This window comes from Sparus aurata, chromosome 15 (genome assembly GCF_900880675.1).
Source record: "Sparus aurata chromosome 15, fSpaAur1.1, whole genome shotgun sequence".
NCBI lineage: Eukaryota > Metazoa > Chordata > Actinopteri > Spariformes > Sparidae > Sparus > Sparus aurata.
This window is the reverse complement of record NC_044201.1, coordinates 11,328,987-11,346,725: the sequence shown is the minus strand read 5'-3', so window position 1 is coordinate 11,346,725 and position 17,739 is coordinate 11,328,987. Positions and strand designations below refer to the sequence as shown.

The following is a 17,739-nucleotide window of genomic DNA, read 5'->3' as shown; positions in this document are numbered from 1 at the left end:
TGAAGTGTTTTGTAAAGGGCGAAATATTTTTAACTGTTGGCGCTGCGCACTCCAGGGATAAGAGACTGTACCGAGCCCAGCCTGGAAAGGTTGTGTCAGACAGAAATACTTGAGGGATCGGACGACCAGTCAAGCTCCTGAGAAATAAGTGCTCAAGCCATGTTCAGCATGAGGGTGTTAACTTTTGCTGGGACTCACACTCTGATTGTAACCTTGTTGAAATGTGACTGAATGCCACCAAATGTTTGGTTACCAGAGATTTGGAAAATTCATGAAAAGGCCACAACTCTAGTTAAGTAGTTTCTATATCTATCCAAATACATTTAAGTTAATAGAATCCAAACTACATCCTCTACATCCAAACAAAGATGGCGGTGTCAGCTCCAATCACATCCCTAATTATTATCACCTGTGTGTGTGTGTGTGTGCACTTCCCATCACGGTGGACCGGCCAAACCATCATCTATCTCCATCACAGCCACCCAGTGTTATGCATTATAGTTACTTTTCCTCCTCAAATCATGCTGACCAACACAGGCCCCGTGGTAAGGAAAGCATCATTTAAGCTAGTCTTCTGCTGTAGGCTAGCAGCTCATTTATAGCAATAGCCTGACTTTGCTACAACCTGCGTTAGCTAACTGCTAGCATAGCTGTTGCGTTGTATGTTGACTTGTATAAACGTGATAAATTCGCTCCCGAATTCACCATTTCTGTTCAGACATAGGCCATTCATCCTGTTCATGCAGCTGTTTCTTTAGAATAGTTAAATGCAGTTTAATTCATCGTGTTGTCACGCCCAAACTACTTAAAATATATCAGTTAACTTGGTCACTTACCATAAAAGTATATTTTTATCAATCTGTGCTGAAGTATTTTATTTTGCTAACATTTATCTTGGACTGTTTTTGGTTCCTTTTGAATTGAATCAAATTCAGGGTAAAGACAAATTTTATAATCTTGAATTTAATCTGAAAATGTAAATTTTAGCTAGAAAAATACATGTTTTTGCCTATTATTAAATTGCATTATAATATTATAGTGCCTCCCCAAATGTAGAGTGACTGTGTGTTCACAGTCACATTGAGCTGTATGAGCCTACATTATCCAGCAGACGGCAACATAAAAAAGGTAGATTTTTAGATGGAATTTGGTGCGTAGTTTATCAACACATAGACAAACAGGTTGTGATGAATCACAAGCAGCTGCACAGCCTCTGACTTAGTGTCTGTAAACAACTGCAGGCCAAACTCTACCTGTCCATAATTGATGATGTGATTGAGAACATGAGGGAGCTCTTCTCCGATGAAGGGCTCGAAGACCGCGTCCTGGACGATTTGAGACATGTGAGTTATATTCTCCATGACTTGGCTCCATTTCTTTTCTTTTTTAAAAATGACACGTATATTATGCACATCTCGACCTGAGCTGTCAGTTACAGCAAAGTAAGATCATCTAGTGAGGAGGTGCACACCTTAGCAGGGAGACAGTCTGCTGTGTCTTCTGCTGTGCAGCTCTGGGAATCGAAGATGATGCAGTCAAAAGCGATGGAAGACTTCAGGAAAAACAGTATCAACTCATCCAACTTTGTGCTGCAGCTCCCCGCCAGCTACAGTCAGACGGATCAGGAGGTCACAGGTAACAAATTCGTGCCTGAAATGAACTGCAAAACAAACATATCTAATTACAGCCTGTCAAACAGATACTTTCTAAATAGTTCCCCTGAACAGAATTATTTTTAGCACATTAACTCTGAAATTGGGCATTTGTAGGAAAAGTTTCCACAAAGGGCACAAAGTAATTAAACTCAAGTGATTCAAAGAGAAGACGGCATCATTCTTCTGTTTTTTTTGTATCATGTTCTCTGCTCTGATTTCTGTCTCAGCCTCAGTTGTGATCCCAGCAAGTCAGAGTATCTACAGTTTCCCCCGGCTCAAGGCAAGTGTCATCAATATTTATAATGCATCACCTCATAGAATTAAAGTCAAGAGTGCAAAGCACTGAATGTTGTTATTTTTAAAAAAGTTTATTTTGAGTAGTGGAATTTCTTGATTTGAAGTTATTTCGTGAGCGCTCAGAAATTAGGTTGTGGTCTAGAACTCAGATCAAAATCTAGTTGCCTCTATTGGTGATTGCATTTTAAACTTTGGTACACCAAATTCAAGAGTAACAATCAAACATGAACATGGGCTACAAAGGACACTTCTTTCTACTGCTCCTACATTCTCAATTTCAACTGTAAGCATACCCCAGTGGTTACATTTCAAAATTAGTTACTTGGACTATGAGATTCAAATTATTATTGTCTTATTTGCCTTCAGAGTCACATTCATTTAATTTGCTCAACGTAGATGCCGTGTGACAGACCTGTTCACCTCATGGTTATAAATATCACATTGGCATTATAAAGCAGTCCAACACTACCAGACAAGAATCTACAATGTTTTATTGATTGATTGAGCCCAAAGATTTGCATGAGATCACTCTAAATCATGACTGTTTCATATGCTGACTCATGTCGTCTTGTTTGTTCGCAGAACAACTCGGACACACTTGCTACTTTTTCTCTCCCTGCTGGGTTAGCTTACCCTGTGCAGATACCAGCTGGAGTCACACTACAAACAGCATCTGGTACACAATGATGGAACCTGTTGCGGGTCTAAATCTGTCTTACTTATAGGTTGAAATAACATTGTGTCTTTTCTTTTCTGTCTCACTAAGGTCAACTTTACAAGGTCAACGTTCCTGTGGTGGTCACTCAGGCTGCAGCAGGTCAGCAACCTGTGTCCCGACCCACGCAGAAGGTCACTGAGTGGAGAGAGCCTGCTGCTCCTCGGCCAGCTGCAGTCGCACCAAACACCACTCATCCTCAGGAGGTGGAGCCATCCTCTGCTCCAGCTCCTTCTGTCACACAGCCTCCACAACCAAACACCAATTATGTACCCCCCACTGAGGAGAGCAGCCTCCCCCAGCAGCCACAAGATCCTGCTGCTGATACCTTGCTGCTCCAGGGGGCCGACTCTCCAGAGCCAGAGTTCAGGCTGGAAGAAAGCGAGCCGAGTCCACAACCGGAACCCATGAACCTCAGTATGACCGCCTCACCCTGCGGTCAGTCACTAGACTTCCAGACGGGCACTGAGGAGACTTTGACACAGACAGCACCACTAAAGAGCAGAGACGTAGACGACATCCTGAAGCAAGTGATTGAGGAGGAGCGAGAGAAGGCAGAGAGGGCGAGGAGTCTAACGTCTGCAAAGACTGACAGTCCGTCTGAGGCTGTTCTTGGGGTATTTGAAAACAGTTTTTTCCTTTTTTAAGAAACTACAGCCAGCAGAAATAGAAACAGGTGCAGGTATGTTTTCTGTAATTAATAGTTCTAAATTTTGGAAAAATGCACTCATTCGCTTGCGTGGTGAGAGTTGGATGAGAAAATCAATTTAACTCTAAAGTATGTGTTGCTTGAGCCAGCAGCCAGTTAGCTCTGGATTAGCATAAAGACTGAAACAGAGGGAAACAGCTAGCTGGCTCAGATGAAAAGCAACATAATCCACCTACCATAACCCTCTAAAGCTCACTAATTTACAGTAATGTCTTGGTTTGTTTTATGCTGAGCTAACCAGCTGCTGGCTTTAGCTTTGTATTTACTAGACCAACATGAAATAATCATCTGCCGGACAGTGAATTGTCCCCAAAATAGAGTATGTCAGACTGTTCCTTCAAATATTCCACTTTTCCACTTTACTGGTGTCACAAATGTAGGTGTGGACTTTATAAAAGTTGTTTTGAAGATCTAATGAAAGACACTGGGTTGCATTGTGGGGAGATTAGCATCTAGGTTGAAGTTTGACCCATACGAGGGACTAAAAGTGAAGATACATCTGCTGCTTTGATTTTGAACATACTACTTTTACCATTTATGGAGAGTCAAATAAACTTGTTGGAGTGGCTCTTATAATTAATTTAAAATAATAAAACTGGAGGTTATTGTACCATGTACATTTGCTTATTGAATTCTAACATAGAAGTGTTATTTCAAATTGATATATTTCAAATGTAATAATCCAAGTAAGGAATAATGTTTCTGAAATTATAAACTGTCCAATAAAAAAACAAAAAAAACCATACATTTTCATTCCTTTAAAAGTCATTGTAACTGATAGTTATCTCATACCTTTGCAACCTGTATTTTAAACATGCATTGCATTAAAGGAAAAAGAGCAGCAAAACAGACTGCTCTGCTATCTTAAGCCAAGTGTTCAGTCTTCAATTATTCAAACCACAGCACTTAGGCCCTCTCCAGCTCTTTCCAAATTTATAACAGTTACCTTTCTTTTTGCAATCCGTGCCAAGCTGGACCTGGACTACAGCTACAGTGAACTGTCAGACATCGTTCAGCTGGACGGACCTGCAGGCAACTCTGACCTCGAGGAGGAAGAGGGAGCTCCCCTGGACGAGAATGACTTTCTGGGTATAATCAATGCGGAGGCCATAAAGGCGCTGCAGGAAGGAGACGGAAGCAGCGACGGCAACAGCATCTCCTCCAGCAGCGATGGCGAGGGGGCAGATGAGCTCGCTAATGTAGAGGACGAGGTGAAAGAGTTTGATATACGTTTTGTCACAGGTTATTTTTTTGCAGCTAAAACATCTCTGCATTGACCAAGAAATGTATTGGTCGTGTTTTTTTCCCCCAACATGTCCTTTATTGTGCGTTTCAACTGTTTGAACACAATTTCTGTCCAATAGGATCCTCTGAATTCAGGGGATGATGTGATCGAGCAGGACATCCCAGATCTCTTTGACACTGACAATGTAATCGTTTGCCAGTATGACAAAGTAAGATACATACTGTTCATTATTTGCCTCTAAAGAAGCCCAGCGCTGAATACTGACCGACTGACATATTCTTTCCGTTGCAGATTCACCGTAGTAAGAACCGCTGGAAGTTTCATTTGAAAGACGGAGTGATGTGTTACGGCGGCAGAGACTACGTGTTTTCTAAAGCTGTTGGGGAAGCCGAGTGGTAATGAGCTCTAGTTCTGTTGCTCACATCAGATAATCGTGTTGAAAGAGGAAACTGATTCAAAACGGAGAAACAATCAGTGAATTTAGCCCGCTTGGTGGTGTAATTTGGCTCACAGAGCAGGCAGTTAAAACACCACTGTGCAAAATCACTGATACTTTTGTTTTTTTCAGAATGCAATTATCAGAACGATACTGAAAGCCATTTACAGTGTTGCAGCCAATTACTTACAGCGCTGCTTCTGAATCCGACCTACTGAGACAAACAGCATGAATTTATGTTGTATCATATTTTGCTGGAAAAAGTTTATTAGTGTAGCAAAACACGATTTGACCTGAAATGTGTTTTCTTCTGTCATGATTATGTTGCTTTGAAGGTAGCTAATGTGCTGTTTGATTTCCAGACGTTGTAATGTCTTGCTTTAATCATGCTTCAGATACACTGAACTGCACTGTTGTGCTGCAGTCAATAAACCCTTTTATTTCCATTCAACCCTGTACAAAGCCAGTGTTGCCTTTTTGTCATATTTTTATAAAGAACTAAGATGCTTTTTTTGAGTCTTTAAACCAAACAGATCCCAGTGGCCTTTTTATTCTCAAAAAAAAATTACTGGAACATGAGAAAATAAATGTATAAATGCCAGTATGGACACTAAAAGGAATCAGATAGGCACTGAAGTAGCCACTCACTGCTGGAAATGAAAATATAGAAAGGTTGGTGTGATCAGTGACAAATCCTTGAAAATGTTTTTACTGTTGATGTCAAGCTTTCAGTTCGAACTGTTGTGGTCATTTCACTGACATTCCTGAGTGCAGACCTTTAGTTAATTATTTTCTTATATTGCAACCAAAATACTGTTGGCACATACACTTTGAAACTGGTTACAAATGTGCGGGTTGGGTTCCCCACAAATGGAATCTGAGGGGTCAGAAACTGTAACCAGGATGTGAAATCGGGCCGCATGATATTGTAAAAAATAAATAAATCACTGATTATTTTGACGGATTAGTGTGAATGAAAACACAATGTCTTATTTTCACAACAAAAGAAAATGGTAAAATTGTGATGATGATGTGACATTTATTGTGACACATTTTCCTACATCTAGAGAAAAATGTTTGCAGGCCATTATAATGCTGTTTTGTCTATATTATGCCCTCTATGATTGGGTATTGGCCTTATTGTGATTTGCAAATAAGTGGATAATTCTGAAGAGATAAAAACATGTTCTTTATAAGAAAGTATAGAAATGGATGTTTTGACATAGAATCTTATTTTCCACACCCTCAGTTGACTGGCTGTTACTTAACATGGAAACAGTGAAAAATGACATGTATGGACCATATTTCTTTAACGTTTTATTGTAAAAAAAAAATCCAGAACATTCTGAATAGCATTAATGTTTCTCATAGAGAGGCCCGAGCTTTTTCAAGGATGCTCCTGGAGGTCTGTAGTTTTCAAGTCTCCCACATTCATCCATCTCCTGAGCACAACTAACCAATAGATGGCACTAAAACACATCTTTGATGAGCTAAAACAAAGACTTCATCTGATCACATTTACTTCACTGTACTGAAACTCAAAATATAAAGCTTTATAAGGACAGAATAATAAATAATTTCTACTTATCGACCTTTTAAAAGAACTAAATGTCCCTTCTTGTAACAGCACCATACACAGGTTTTACAGTATATCTTGATCTCAAATCACAACCAATGGTTTATAATAGCTTTGCAGATAAACTGGCCTTTTTTTATTTGGATGCTGTGCCATCCATCTGCTGCTTTCTACCACATTACCTGTGCAAAAAAAGGAGGCTTGAGCACTTGTCTTCAATTTGAGATCTCTGTGATTCCCACTTTGTAAACTAACCTAGACCAGCTCTGATCTAAGGCCCTGACCTCAGTTTTGAAGAAATGCTACATCTTTAGCAGGCGAGCAGACTCTGCCTGTAAGTTCATAATGAAATTCTCCATGTTGAAGGTCATGTGGTACCCTTGTTTAGAAAGCATCCCTTCATCTTAATGTGATAGGCGTAGAAGCCAAGAGAGTGAGGTTTTTTGGTGGACGGTTTCTGGGTGGAGTTGAGGTGTGAAGCCAGAGTCTGTGACCTGTAGAAGTCGGCGCTGGCGTGGCAGCAGCCGCAGCGACCCAGCAGCAGGCACACGTCCCTCCTGAAAGCCCGTGTGAACAGCGTGTACAGGAAAGGGTTGCACAGGGAGTTGATGGGATAGAAGAGGATGAGCAGGATCTTTGAGTGAGACACGGTTATGAGGGGCATACGCAGAGCTGCAGAGATGGCAAAGAAGGAGATTGGCGCCATGCACACAAAGTCGGTGAAAATGAGCACAGCCATGCGCTTGGCGATCTTTGTGTCTCCGTGACGGGCGGAGTGCTCCGGGTTGCGGACGCTCAGATATATGCATACGTAGCAGTGGCAGACCACCAGGAAGGCGACGACATTGAGGACGAGCATGGCCACCACGTAGACCTGAGAGCCCAGAGTGTCGATGTCCATGGGCAGACAGATGCTCACTCTGCTGTAACTGCTGACCCCCACAAGAGGGAGCAGGGCAACCAGCAGAGAGAAGCCCCAGCCCGCCCCCATGATGGCTGCCACATGGTGCATCCGCAGCCTCTTGTTCACATGCATGGCGTTGGTGATGGTGTGCCAGCGTTCGAGGCTGATCACAGTCAGCGTGTACACCGACAGCTCACTGGCGAACACCGTCAAAAACCCTGCAATGCCGCACCCGGGCCCCGTCTGCCAGTCTGTGGCGTGGTTGTAGTACTTGTGACGGGAGTGGTAGTCCATGAAGGCGATGAGCATCAGGTAGAGCCCCATGCAGAGGTCAGCGACAGCCAGGTTGCACATGAGGAATTTGGAGATGGTAAACTTGCTGTGGCTGAGCAGCAGGATGATCAGAACAGCTAGGTTACCTGCCACAGCGAAAACCGTGATGATCCAGGTGAGACAGCGCAGGAAGGGAAAGCCCAGCAGGTCCTCACAAGGGTTAAAGGCGTCCGGCTTTGGCGAGCACTTGACAAAGGGGTTGTTTAGACAATCCAGTTCCAGGTCTGGGTACTGAAAGTTGATGTCATCGTTCATGCCATCTGCGGTGGGCTCTCTGAAAAACACAGATGTCAACATCAGGGCTGAAAGTGGCGACGCTGCATTATCGATTATTCTGGTCGGTTATTTTCTGGTTTAACAGGTTATTGTATTATTTTGATGTCAAGATATTGTCAAAAATGCTCATAACAATTTCCCAGAGCCCAAAGGGACGTCTTCTAACTGCTTCAGTCCAAAACCCGAAGACTTTTCATTTACTAAGCAGCACATTTTTAAACTTAAACAAGGGACTAGTATTCATGTGTGTATTATGTTTTTTTTTGTTTTTGCTGAAAGGAAGTAACTTTTAAAACCTTTTTACTGTTTACATTTTATGTGAACTACAAATTTTAACCCCTCCTCCCCACAACAGTCATTTCTGTGACGTCCCTAAGAGGGCAGTGGAGTAACTTACGTTTCAGTTCTGCTGAGGTCACAAAACTTGGTGGAGTTCTTTAAGGCACTTTCCCTTTAAACCAACAAAAGAAGTTAAAAGGTTAGACCGCACAAACTGTCAATAAACTCTGCTGCTAATTACCAAACCGCTGATGATCTGTATTCATTGGACGGAGCTTTTTTTTGTTCTTTATGCAGATGCGAATGGATTTGTTGCATCCCTGGCATCCGTCCCCGGTTACCTTTGTTTCCGGCGCCACGTGTGGAAGGCGCAGCAGTGGCTCGGGTATGTGAGCTCGGCCTCCATCAGCTCGGCCAGGCTCTCCAGCGGAGGGAGGGTCTTCAGGGCGAAGGCTGCGCTGGCTTTCAGGAACCTCACCTGCCTCAAACCTTTAGGGGGGAGGGATCTCAGAGCTGTGGAGGAAACATCCCTGAATCACACACGCAGAGGACGTAGACACATTTCAGGGAGGATTAGTGAAATAAGTCCTGATGAAACAGTATTTTAATCAGGTGTTAGACTTCCACAGAACTGGCCGGGATATCACAGGTTTTTCAATGTAATTGGAGGGTAATAGAGTCAGTCTTTCTCACAAGAAGAGCAATTATTTAATGTTTTGTTGATGGTGGCAAGAAAATGCTGATTCAGGCAAATCTGCTGAGTCTCCCATGGGTGACTGCAGCAGCCAAGCGCTAATTTACAGTGTCTTCATATTCAACGGAGCCAATGAGTCAGTCGCGCTGTTTGTCCTTCGAGAAGCTCATTCACAACTAAAATGCTGCGTCACAGAACGCAGGTTGTAATTACTGACATTTTATTCACGACTGAATATATTTGATGTATTCAGGATCCAGTTTGTTCCCTCATCTGACTCCTTCCTTTGAACCTGACATTAATCAAATGCATAAACACACAGAAATGCCACACTGGCCCACTGCAAAAGCAAAAAGGAAGACCTTTGGTATTCTCCGTGTGTCAGTTGCTAAGACTAAGAGGAAATTTCATATCTGCAGCGCGGGACGGCTCGCAATCAGAGACCTTGTGAGCTCCGCAGACCGGGCCATTTGCTCGCTAATCAGCATTGCAGCAGTCCTGCCCGCTTTGTTGGTTGTTTACACAGACAGGCTGTCACCGCCCTAATGTTTATACAATAAAATGATAAACATTGTTATGAATATTAATCTGGCCTCATTGGCCCAGTTCAAACATGGCCGCCGTAATGCTGTTGATTTAAACAACAGAAGATAGAGATTTTATGGTCGTCCACTGGTATAGCTGACTTCGCCCCAATCATATATTTTCTGCTTTTAGATTAGATTGATTCATTTTCAGCAATGCTGGACGGTTTCTCAGTAAACTGACTCAAGTGCAGTTTTCAGATACAATTACCTAAACATTGATTTTCATATGTCTTCTTTTGACTAGTTTTCACAGGTGTGGTGTGCAGATACTTTAAACAGTATATTCAGTTTATAAAATAGGATGTATTTTTAAAGAATGATCTGCCCAACAATATATAAAGAAATTCAATATAGCCCGGGAACCAGAAAATCTGCAGAAGTTGTGTTTTATTTGGACACATCTGGCCCACTCCTGTCCTGCCCCATATATTAAAAAATCTTTTGTGAGACCATTTGTTTTCCTTCTTGACCCATATTGGTATCACACATAGTTTGATGGTCCGATTGGTCGTACTTCACTGTCTATTCCTCCGATTGGTTAGGCTGACTTCTGCAGAATGGATATTTTCTTTGGCTTGCTTTATTAAATTACCACTCACAGAAAACTGGGACCTGTTGCTCCTTCAAAAGCGTCTTCTTGGATGTCGCTGAGGTATGTGTTGTCTCTCAGATTTCTGTAAAAGACACACAAAAAAAAGGCGTGTGACCTCTGGTCTCAAACTGCGGTTTTACAGTTAGTATCCAATATGAAAGAGAATTTAAGTCGACACGTTAATGGCCGAACCATGCCCCAAACCACTTTTCATGTACTTTTTGTTTTCTTTCCTTGACACTAAGGAAGATGAGTGTATATTTTTAGACTGCAGGGTGTCTGCACACATCTCATCCCCATCAACATTCAGCAGTACGGGGCAGAGCAAGAAAACAACGGGGCACCCAATCTTTGTTTAGTCTTACGTAACGTTTGTTTACTGGTGCACTGAGATTCTATGATTAGAAAAACAAAAAGCCCTAAACCTGAGCAACATAATGTATCGTTCTGTTGCATTGGTGATAGCTTAGTATGGGAGAGGAAGTCTCGACAATTAAAAATGCTTACAGCATGTTGAGCTTGGTTCCATTGAATGCGTGAGCCGTGATTTCTGTGAAGCTGTTTCGGACCAGGTTCCTGTCAAAGACACGGTGTTAGATACTTCAGTTTGTTATTCAAAACAACTGATTGCCAAGGTCAGAGAACTGAACATCCAATTATATAAGGATATTGAGACACATCCAGGCACATTCTGAACAAACGGTGACAAGGTGTTGCTCCCGGCTCTGATAATACAGCAACAAGAGGAGTTTTGCTCTTGTACTTACATGTCAACATACTCCTCTGTGATGCCTTGGAAGCAGTTGGCCGGGATGACGTCGATCCTCATGTTATCTGCCATTTCTCTGCATACAAAGAGGCGATAACACTCACACGGGCTGTTTGGCCAAAATTATCAGTCAGACAGAATGCTGCATGTTTATGTAATAAAAAAAGGTAGTTGGATGAACTGTGGCCAAATTAGAGGATGTGCAGCAGGTCGATAAAAGTAAAAATTGGGCTGAGAATAAACAACTTGAGTTACACCATGAAGAACACGCAGTGTTCCAACATGCACAGAGAAGCTAATCCAGTTCAGTAATACACTGTTTCTAAATGCGATTACTCACAGGATAATATTTGGCACCAGGGAGGCGATAGTTGTGAAGTCTGGGAAGTGTATCAGCCCGGTGTTAGAGATGCTCCTGTGAAGGCGAGCATCAAACACAGATGATTATACGCAGATAAGAACACATCTTCAAAGTGCCCACAAAATGTCAGAGTTGCAGATCATCTCAGTGTGTCGGAGAAATATTAGGAACTATTTCTGGGGAAAAAACATTCCAGGTTAAATTCATCACATCAGGTCACCGCCCGCTTGTGACCTTTGACGTGTTTCTTCACATTTAACTCGAAGCGATGAATACTGAAACAGTAAAAGCGGCCTCAGATTGGCATATTTTGCATAGAAAATAGAGGTCGCGAGGGAACATCTGCAGCCTCAAACTGTGGTGGGTTGAATGGTGGAAAAATTGCCACAATAAAATGACTGCAAAGTAGTGAAGATGTACAAATAGTCCACACAGGCGGGTGTGCTTTTATTAGCTGTTAAAAAGAAAAGAAAAATTACGATAAAGGAAAAATGTATCAAAAATTGAAGCAGTGGAGGAGTTACCTTGACTTAAACACTGGATCCTACTATTGCTATAATGCATTTTATGCAATATTTGACTAAATCCCCTCAGTCATTTAATAACATCCACACTTATATCCACTGTTGATACAGTAACTTATTCATCACTGTTATGGGGTTGATGTTTTTTTTCATAGGGACAACACTCAATGCATAACACACAAACTCCAAGCTCCAATTGCAATTACATGTGACTATATTGGAACTAGTGCAAATGTGCACAGTTCAATAGAAAACACAAACAATGATACAGTAGCAAGACTAAAAGTACAGACAATCTCTTACTAGACACAGCAGTGCTAACATGTTTAGCAGGTATAATATATATTAATAATAATGATAACAATAATAATAATAATAATAATAATGCATTTTATTTGAAGGCGCCTTTCAAAGCACTCATATTAGTTTAGTGTGTTTCCATGCTAGCATTTTCTTACTTTGCAGCAAATACATAGTAAAGCTGAGGCAGATGGGAGTTTAATTTTCTTTCAAGTATTTCATCACCAATCTGAGTAATATGTAAAGACTGAAAGTTTGAAAGTATGAAGTATGAAGTGGAAAATGAGACCTCCCCCGTCCCTCTCATTACGAGCCCGTGGAGGATTTGTTGGAGTTGTTTAAAGCGGCTGGACTTTTGGATTTCTTTGTGAAGAACTCGGGTGGGATATTCAGCAAGGATGTCACTTTATGCGCGAGCAACAGTAGCTATGGTTAGTTTAGAAATGGAGCCCCTTTAAAGAGACGCAAAAGTTATTACAATTTAAACTTAGCTCCAGTATCCACTTATCTCATGGAATTTTCATTCATTTGTGTAATGACGTTTGGAACAAAGCTGCAGACTGAGGAGGATGTCCACTAAAGTACAAATAAAGTGGTGTCAGTCTGAACACTGCCTGGCTTCAGAGGAATGAGCTCATAATGGCTGACCCACCTGCTGGTCGGCAGGGGTCAGACAGGTGGGTGATGACAGGGTAAAACACAGTGACTTACAGATATTCCAGCTTTGGCAGGTCAGTGAAGGCCCCTTTCTCAATAACCCTCAGACTGTTGATGCTCTGCAGCGAGCTGCAGGGAATAAAGAATGAGGAGAAAAAGTCTCAGTAATTACAATATTGCTGTCGGCGAGCTGTCAACAGACAAACACAGGCGAAGCCCGTTCACACGTCAGCCGCTCCGGAAAAAAAGTCAAGGATTAAACAAGCCGCTTTGTAATTGAGAGGCTAATCCTGTGCAATTTAAATGAAATGTTTAAAAAAAGAAAAAAAAAAGAAAACGCACAGCAGCTGTTGAAATGAATAATTGCTTTCATTGTCAGTTTGAGTTTGACGTGCGGTGGAAGGTGGGGTGTCACTTACATTTGAGCCAGGCTGTGGAGGCAGAGGAAGGCATGTCTGCGTATCCTTGTGACGCGGTCGCTCTGGGAAATCTCGCTGTGGCACAAAGAAGCGGCTCCGCATCAGTCAGCAGATTAACACGAGCGGGTAAACAAATTACTCTGGAAACGTCTCACACATCAAGGAAGTGAATGCGCCGAGAAATATTAAGAGTGACGCGGGCGGTGGATTTCTTCCCTTTTCCCTTTCCTTCTTGACACACTTGCTTTAGAAATAGGACAAAGGTGATTGATATTGGGATGCAATCCATGAGGGGAACATTAAAAAACCAACAACAACAATTCATACTTCTGGGGCACCACACACACACACACACACACACTCCCACATGCTTCATCTCATGTTTGGAAAGGCTCCAAACATACATCAAGGATGCATCTGGGCCACGAAGACAAAGTGAACACGTTTTTTTAAAAAAAGGGGGGAAGACTCAATAAAGACCTGCGGAGACGAGCAAAGTCAACAAGACTTCCTGATTCGTCCTTGAACGCTTGTGTCGTCCTGACGGAGAACTTCCTCCTCAGAGACGCTTCGTCGGCTTCCCCTTTTTTTCTTCTCGCAATTATCGCTTTCAAGACTCTGCTATAATCAGGCGACACTTCTGCTGGGTTAACGTCGCCCCGCTTCCATTTCAACCATGCAAACAAACAAATTAAACGACTCCATCTGTAGTGCTTTGATTGCATTATGTATAGTGACATAATTAGCGCTCACAGCTCGTTTAAAGGCGCCCAGACGGATTTTGCGTTACACAGAGCTCCTCGGGTCATTCTACCTTTACCTGGCCTTTGTTAACTGAGCGATCCCCGCTTTAGGGCTGTAACCTCTTTTAAACTCGAATGCATTTTATCTCTTCGAACCACTCGGCGATAAGAGGGCAAAATTGGGACATAATGAACCTATGGCGTGGAAGTACTGTAAGTATCTGAGGCTGATAAGACTCGTCCCTGAGGAGCAGACGGAGCCAAAGTCAAACACACTCGACACTTTCGGTTGTGGAGTGATTTCACCACGGGCTAACAAGCGCTATCAGACTGTTAGTGATATATTAATTAAACGGTGAAACCTGTTCAGCGAGACAATTCGGGCTAATGTTGTAGCTTTAGGACTGAGCGTTTAGCGACTCCAAACACGATAAAGATGAGATCTGATTCATCAGCAATTAGGACGAAAAGATGTTAGGTATTCTCTCATCTGTCTGTTTTTAGAGCCGCATATCACTCAGTTCTAATTGGAATTTGCTGGATTATGTTTGTCCAGATTACACTTAGGTGGTGATAGTTCTGGTCGCTGAAATGTGTAAAGATTGAACTGTTTTAAGACTTTAGTCTTTTAAAAAGATCGCGGTTACCCTCCTGATTCATGGATACAGGCACCTTCCACCTGTTTTGGGATTTTGAATGGACTGAGTAGCATAACATGAAAATCACATCTACACTGACCAACTTTTTTTCTGATTACTAAATGCTAACATATGTGTCACATCATGTTCAGATTACATGAATACAACCTTAGTTTCATATCAGGAAGTTGACGAGATGGCGATGGATCAAGACTGTGTTTCAACATTTGTACATGTAACAGTGGATGATTTTTAAGAAGACCCTGGGACATCTTCAGCTGTGTATGTGGCGAAGCTGGTATTTATAATCAAAAATCACAATCTTTCCCTCACCCTAACCACGTGGTATTCTGCACCTAAACCTTACCAAACCACAGCCCACAGCGCTGACACATGAAAACTGAACCCTAAGGAAACGTTTTTAAGAAAGTTTTGATATAGCCGTGATTTGCAGAAGCACTGGCCGACATTGCCAACGTTTATTCCAGTGATCGGGTCGGTAAAGCACACAATCATTTATGCCTGTGACACTTTTAGAAAACTAGAAAAAAAACCCTCCAGAACAAGACATCAGAGGACTAATGAATAGTCATAAACAAATGTTCCCTTATTGTATCGGATTCAAGCATCTGGTAAAATACCTGGTGTAGGAGCTGAGTCTTTATTAGTCACAGTTAGAGGGGTCACAACAGAGATATATATTTTTATAAGATTGTTTTTTTAATGATCAAACAGATAAAAATTACAACATATTCTACTTAAACTACACTATTATAAACTGCTGCATTCTGTATTACAGTATATCGTAGTGCTTCAGTGTGTTGTCTATGCTTTTTCTGCTCCTTACCGGTGCTACAATACGCACCAACATGTTTGGATGTAATTGTCCGATCAGAAAAATGGGCGGTGCTACACTTTGCTTTCAGCACTCATGATGAATGATCGATAATATTACTGTGAGTGTTTATGAAGTGTCAGTCAAATGTAGATTCAGCTCAGGTTAAGTCATATATCAAGACCGGCAACATACTGCCTTAATGAGTTAAATATGGAGTGATGGAGTGTAACTAACTACATTTACAAGGACTTTACTATAGTACAGTTTTGAAGTATTTGCATTTTACTTGGTTATTTCCATTTTATTCAACTTTAATCTCGATTTTAGAGGCAAATATTGTGCTTTTTACTCCACTACATGTATTTGATGACTTCAGTTACAAGGTACTTTGAAGATTACCTTCTGCATCAGAGCTCAGATTAACGCTTTTTAAATTACTTTATTTCACTGGCTATTGAAACTTTCACTCCGGCACTATTCACATGAGTGACCTTCACTTTCACAAAAGTAATACTTTAACATGATATCTTTTCTTTAACTCAGGTATACTGGTTAAATTCACAATTTTATCAAGTTGGAATATTTAACATTTGATACCATCTACTGTACATCAGCAGGGCTACAACGCTGCTTTAATGTGACAATAACTCACCTTCAGCATTTTTCTTCAGCCAACAAAAACATATAAGAAATAAAATAAAATAAATGAACTTACATTATGGTAATGTTGATGAGCTCCCTGAAGGCATGAGTGGGGACCTCTTTCAGTGGCAGATGAGTGAGCCTTCTGTAACATTCACAAGTAAAGCTGTTAAGTGCGCTTATGAATAAAAGAAAAGATAAAAGTGTCTCCTCAGATTGTTATTCAAAATTACATCTATAAATCACAAGTCGGTCTTTATATGGGATATTAGAGTTACAGGAGGAGGAATTAAAGTGACTCAAAGTTAAGTTGGTGAGAAGTCACGCGCGATAAGTCACACAAAAGTTCCCAACCACCACAAAGAGCTCCGAGTGGCTCAGTATGAAGCACTTGATTATTTTAAACTGGACGACCGCCAACGACTGCAGCCTCGCAGGTTTCTTTACTCACAGTCGTGTCACGGATCTCGGTCCTGCCCGGGAGGCCAGCTGAGTGGCCCCGCTGCAGTGGAAGCTGTCGGCGCTGCAGCTGCAGATGGTCGGGCAGGTAAACGCGCAGCAGGAGCGCACATGCAGGACACCGGACAGCGCGACCAGGAGCCAGACCGCCCGGGGAGCCATGCGTGACACCGGGGCCACTCTCTGCGGGACTCACGCGCTCTGCCGAATCTCCTCACAGCTTAAGATTTCAACACTGTTATGACAGTCTAACGCGCCGGGCCAGGACTAAATAAGGTCCCTGACTGTCTGTGTTTTTTCACTTGCTCTCTCAACGAGGTTCAGGGTGTAAAGCTGCCTTCACGTGCTGTCGGAAATCGGTAGAAACGCCGCTCGAGTGGAAGAGCCAACAAAGTGAAACCCGGGCACAATCTGTCTTTGACAGCTGAGCCGCACAGTTGTGACGTTTAAGTGGGCGGAGACCATAAGAGCTCCATCAGACACTGGTGATGTGGTGAAGTCAATGCTGTCACCATGTGTGTATTACACCGTAAATACATTTTCTGGGGTGGAGAGTGTCTTTTTTTGTACTTTCTATAATTGCTCATCTAAATAAATATGGCATTTAAATATAGGGACAAACACTACATTAGCCCGAGTAAATGTAGCTCCATCATTAACAGCAATGTTATGCTCCCACATCACAATAAAAATTCATTCTAAAATAACAGTTTTGCATGTTTAAGAGCTATAACACTGAAAATGCTGATTTTTTTTTTCTGTCATATTTTAGATTTAAAAACATACAATTTTGGATTTATGCTAAAAAGACTAGGCCTTTGTTCCCAGAATCCCAAATGTTTCCAACAATGTTCAAACCCAGAGAAATCCACAAGTTTACTCTAGGCAAGGTTCATCCGCACCGAACAGCCAGAATACCCGACTGTACACTAGCCTTAAGCTAATGTTAGCGAGCAAGGAAACACACCATGCGTAAGGTCAACTCTCAGTGAATTCAGCACTCACCAGAGACTCCCCTTCTCTCACTTCTTCTCTCCTTTCCAGTATTGTTAAACCTGTGACCCAGCTACATGTTTTGGTGTGTAAATGA

General features: G+C 41.9%; 2 protein-coding genes across 2 annotated transcripts; one reads left to right on the top strand and one right to left on the bottom strand.

The window, feature by feature from the left end:
- The first annotated feature begins 387 nt into the window (after positions 1–387).
- gtf2a1l (general transcription factor IIA, 1-like) lies at positions 388–5,509 on the top strand. Its single transcript, XM_030442499.1, has 9 exons — positions 388–545; positions 1,242–1,343; positions 1,512–1,635; positions 1,883–1,935; positions 2,535–2,628; positions 2,719–3,284; positions 4,348–4,587; positions 4,741–4,830; positions 4,914–5,509. The coding sequence occupies exons 1-9, from the start codon at positions 522–524 to the stop codon at positions 5,019–5,021; spliced, it is 1,401 nt and encodes a 466-aa protein (XP_030298359.1). The 5' UTR covers positions 388–521; the 3' UTR covers positions 5,022–5,509.
- An 853-nt stretch (positions 5,510–6,362) lies between these two features.
- Positions 6,363–17,029, bottom strand: LOC115596237 (lutropin-choriogonadotropic hormone receptor-like). Its single transcript, XM_030441115.1, has 11 exons — positions 16,642–17,029; positions 16,264–16,335; positions 13,330–13,404; positions 12,965–13,039; positions 11,409–11,483; positions 11,067–11,144; positions 10,807–10,875; positions 10,307–10,381; positions 8,768–8,956; positions 8,545–8,598; positions 6,363–8,145 (listed from the first exon to the last, which is right to left on the bottom strand). The coding sequence occupies exons 1-11, from the start codon at positions 16,809–16,811 to the stop codon at positions 7,002–7,004; spliced, it is 2,076 nt and encodes a 691-aa protein (XP_030296975.1). The 5' UTR covers positions 16,812–17,029; the 3' UTR covers positions 6,363–7,001.
- Positions 17,030–17,739: the final 710 nt, after the last annotated feature.

What these genes read in the sequence shown, in the direction of transcription:
- gtf2a1l (XM_030442499.1), top strand. Translation starts at nt 522, where the DNA reads ATGCTGACCAACACAGGCCCCGTG. An exon ending in CACACTACAAACAGCATCTG is followed by an intron (nt 2,629 to 2,718) that starts GTACACAATGAT and finishes TGTCTCACTAAG; the next exon opens with GTCAACTTTACAAGGTCAAC. An exon ending in TCGTTTGCCAGTATGACAAA is followed by an intron (nt 4,831 to 4,913) that starts GTAAGATACATA and finishes TTTCCGTTGCAG; the next exon opens with ATTCACCGTAGTAAGAACCG.
- LOC115596237 (XM_030441115.1), bottom strand. Translation starts at nt 16,811, where the DNA reads ATGGCTCCCCGGGCGGTCTGGCTCCTGGTCGCGCTGTCCGGTGTCCTG. An exon ending in CTCATCAACATTACCATAAT is followed by an intron (nt 13,405 to 16,263) that starts GTAAGTTCATTT and finishes TTTGTGCCACAG; the next exon opens with CGAGATTTCCCAGAGCGACC. An exon ending in GGAACCAAGCTCAACATGCT is followed by an intron (nt 10,382 to 10,806) that starts GTAAGCATTTTT and finishes TGTCTTTTACAG; the next exon opens with AAATCTGAGAGACAACACAT.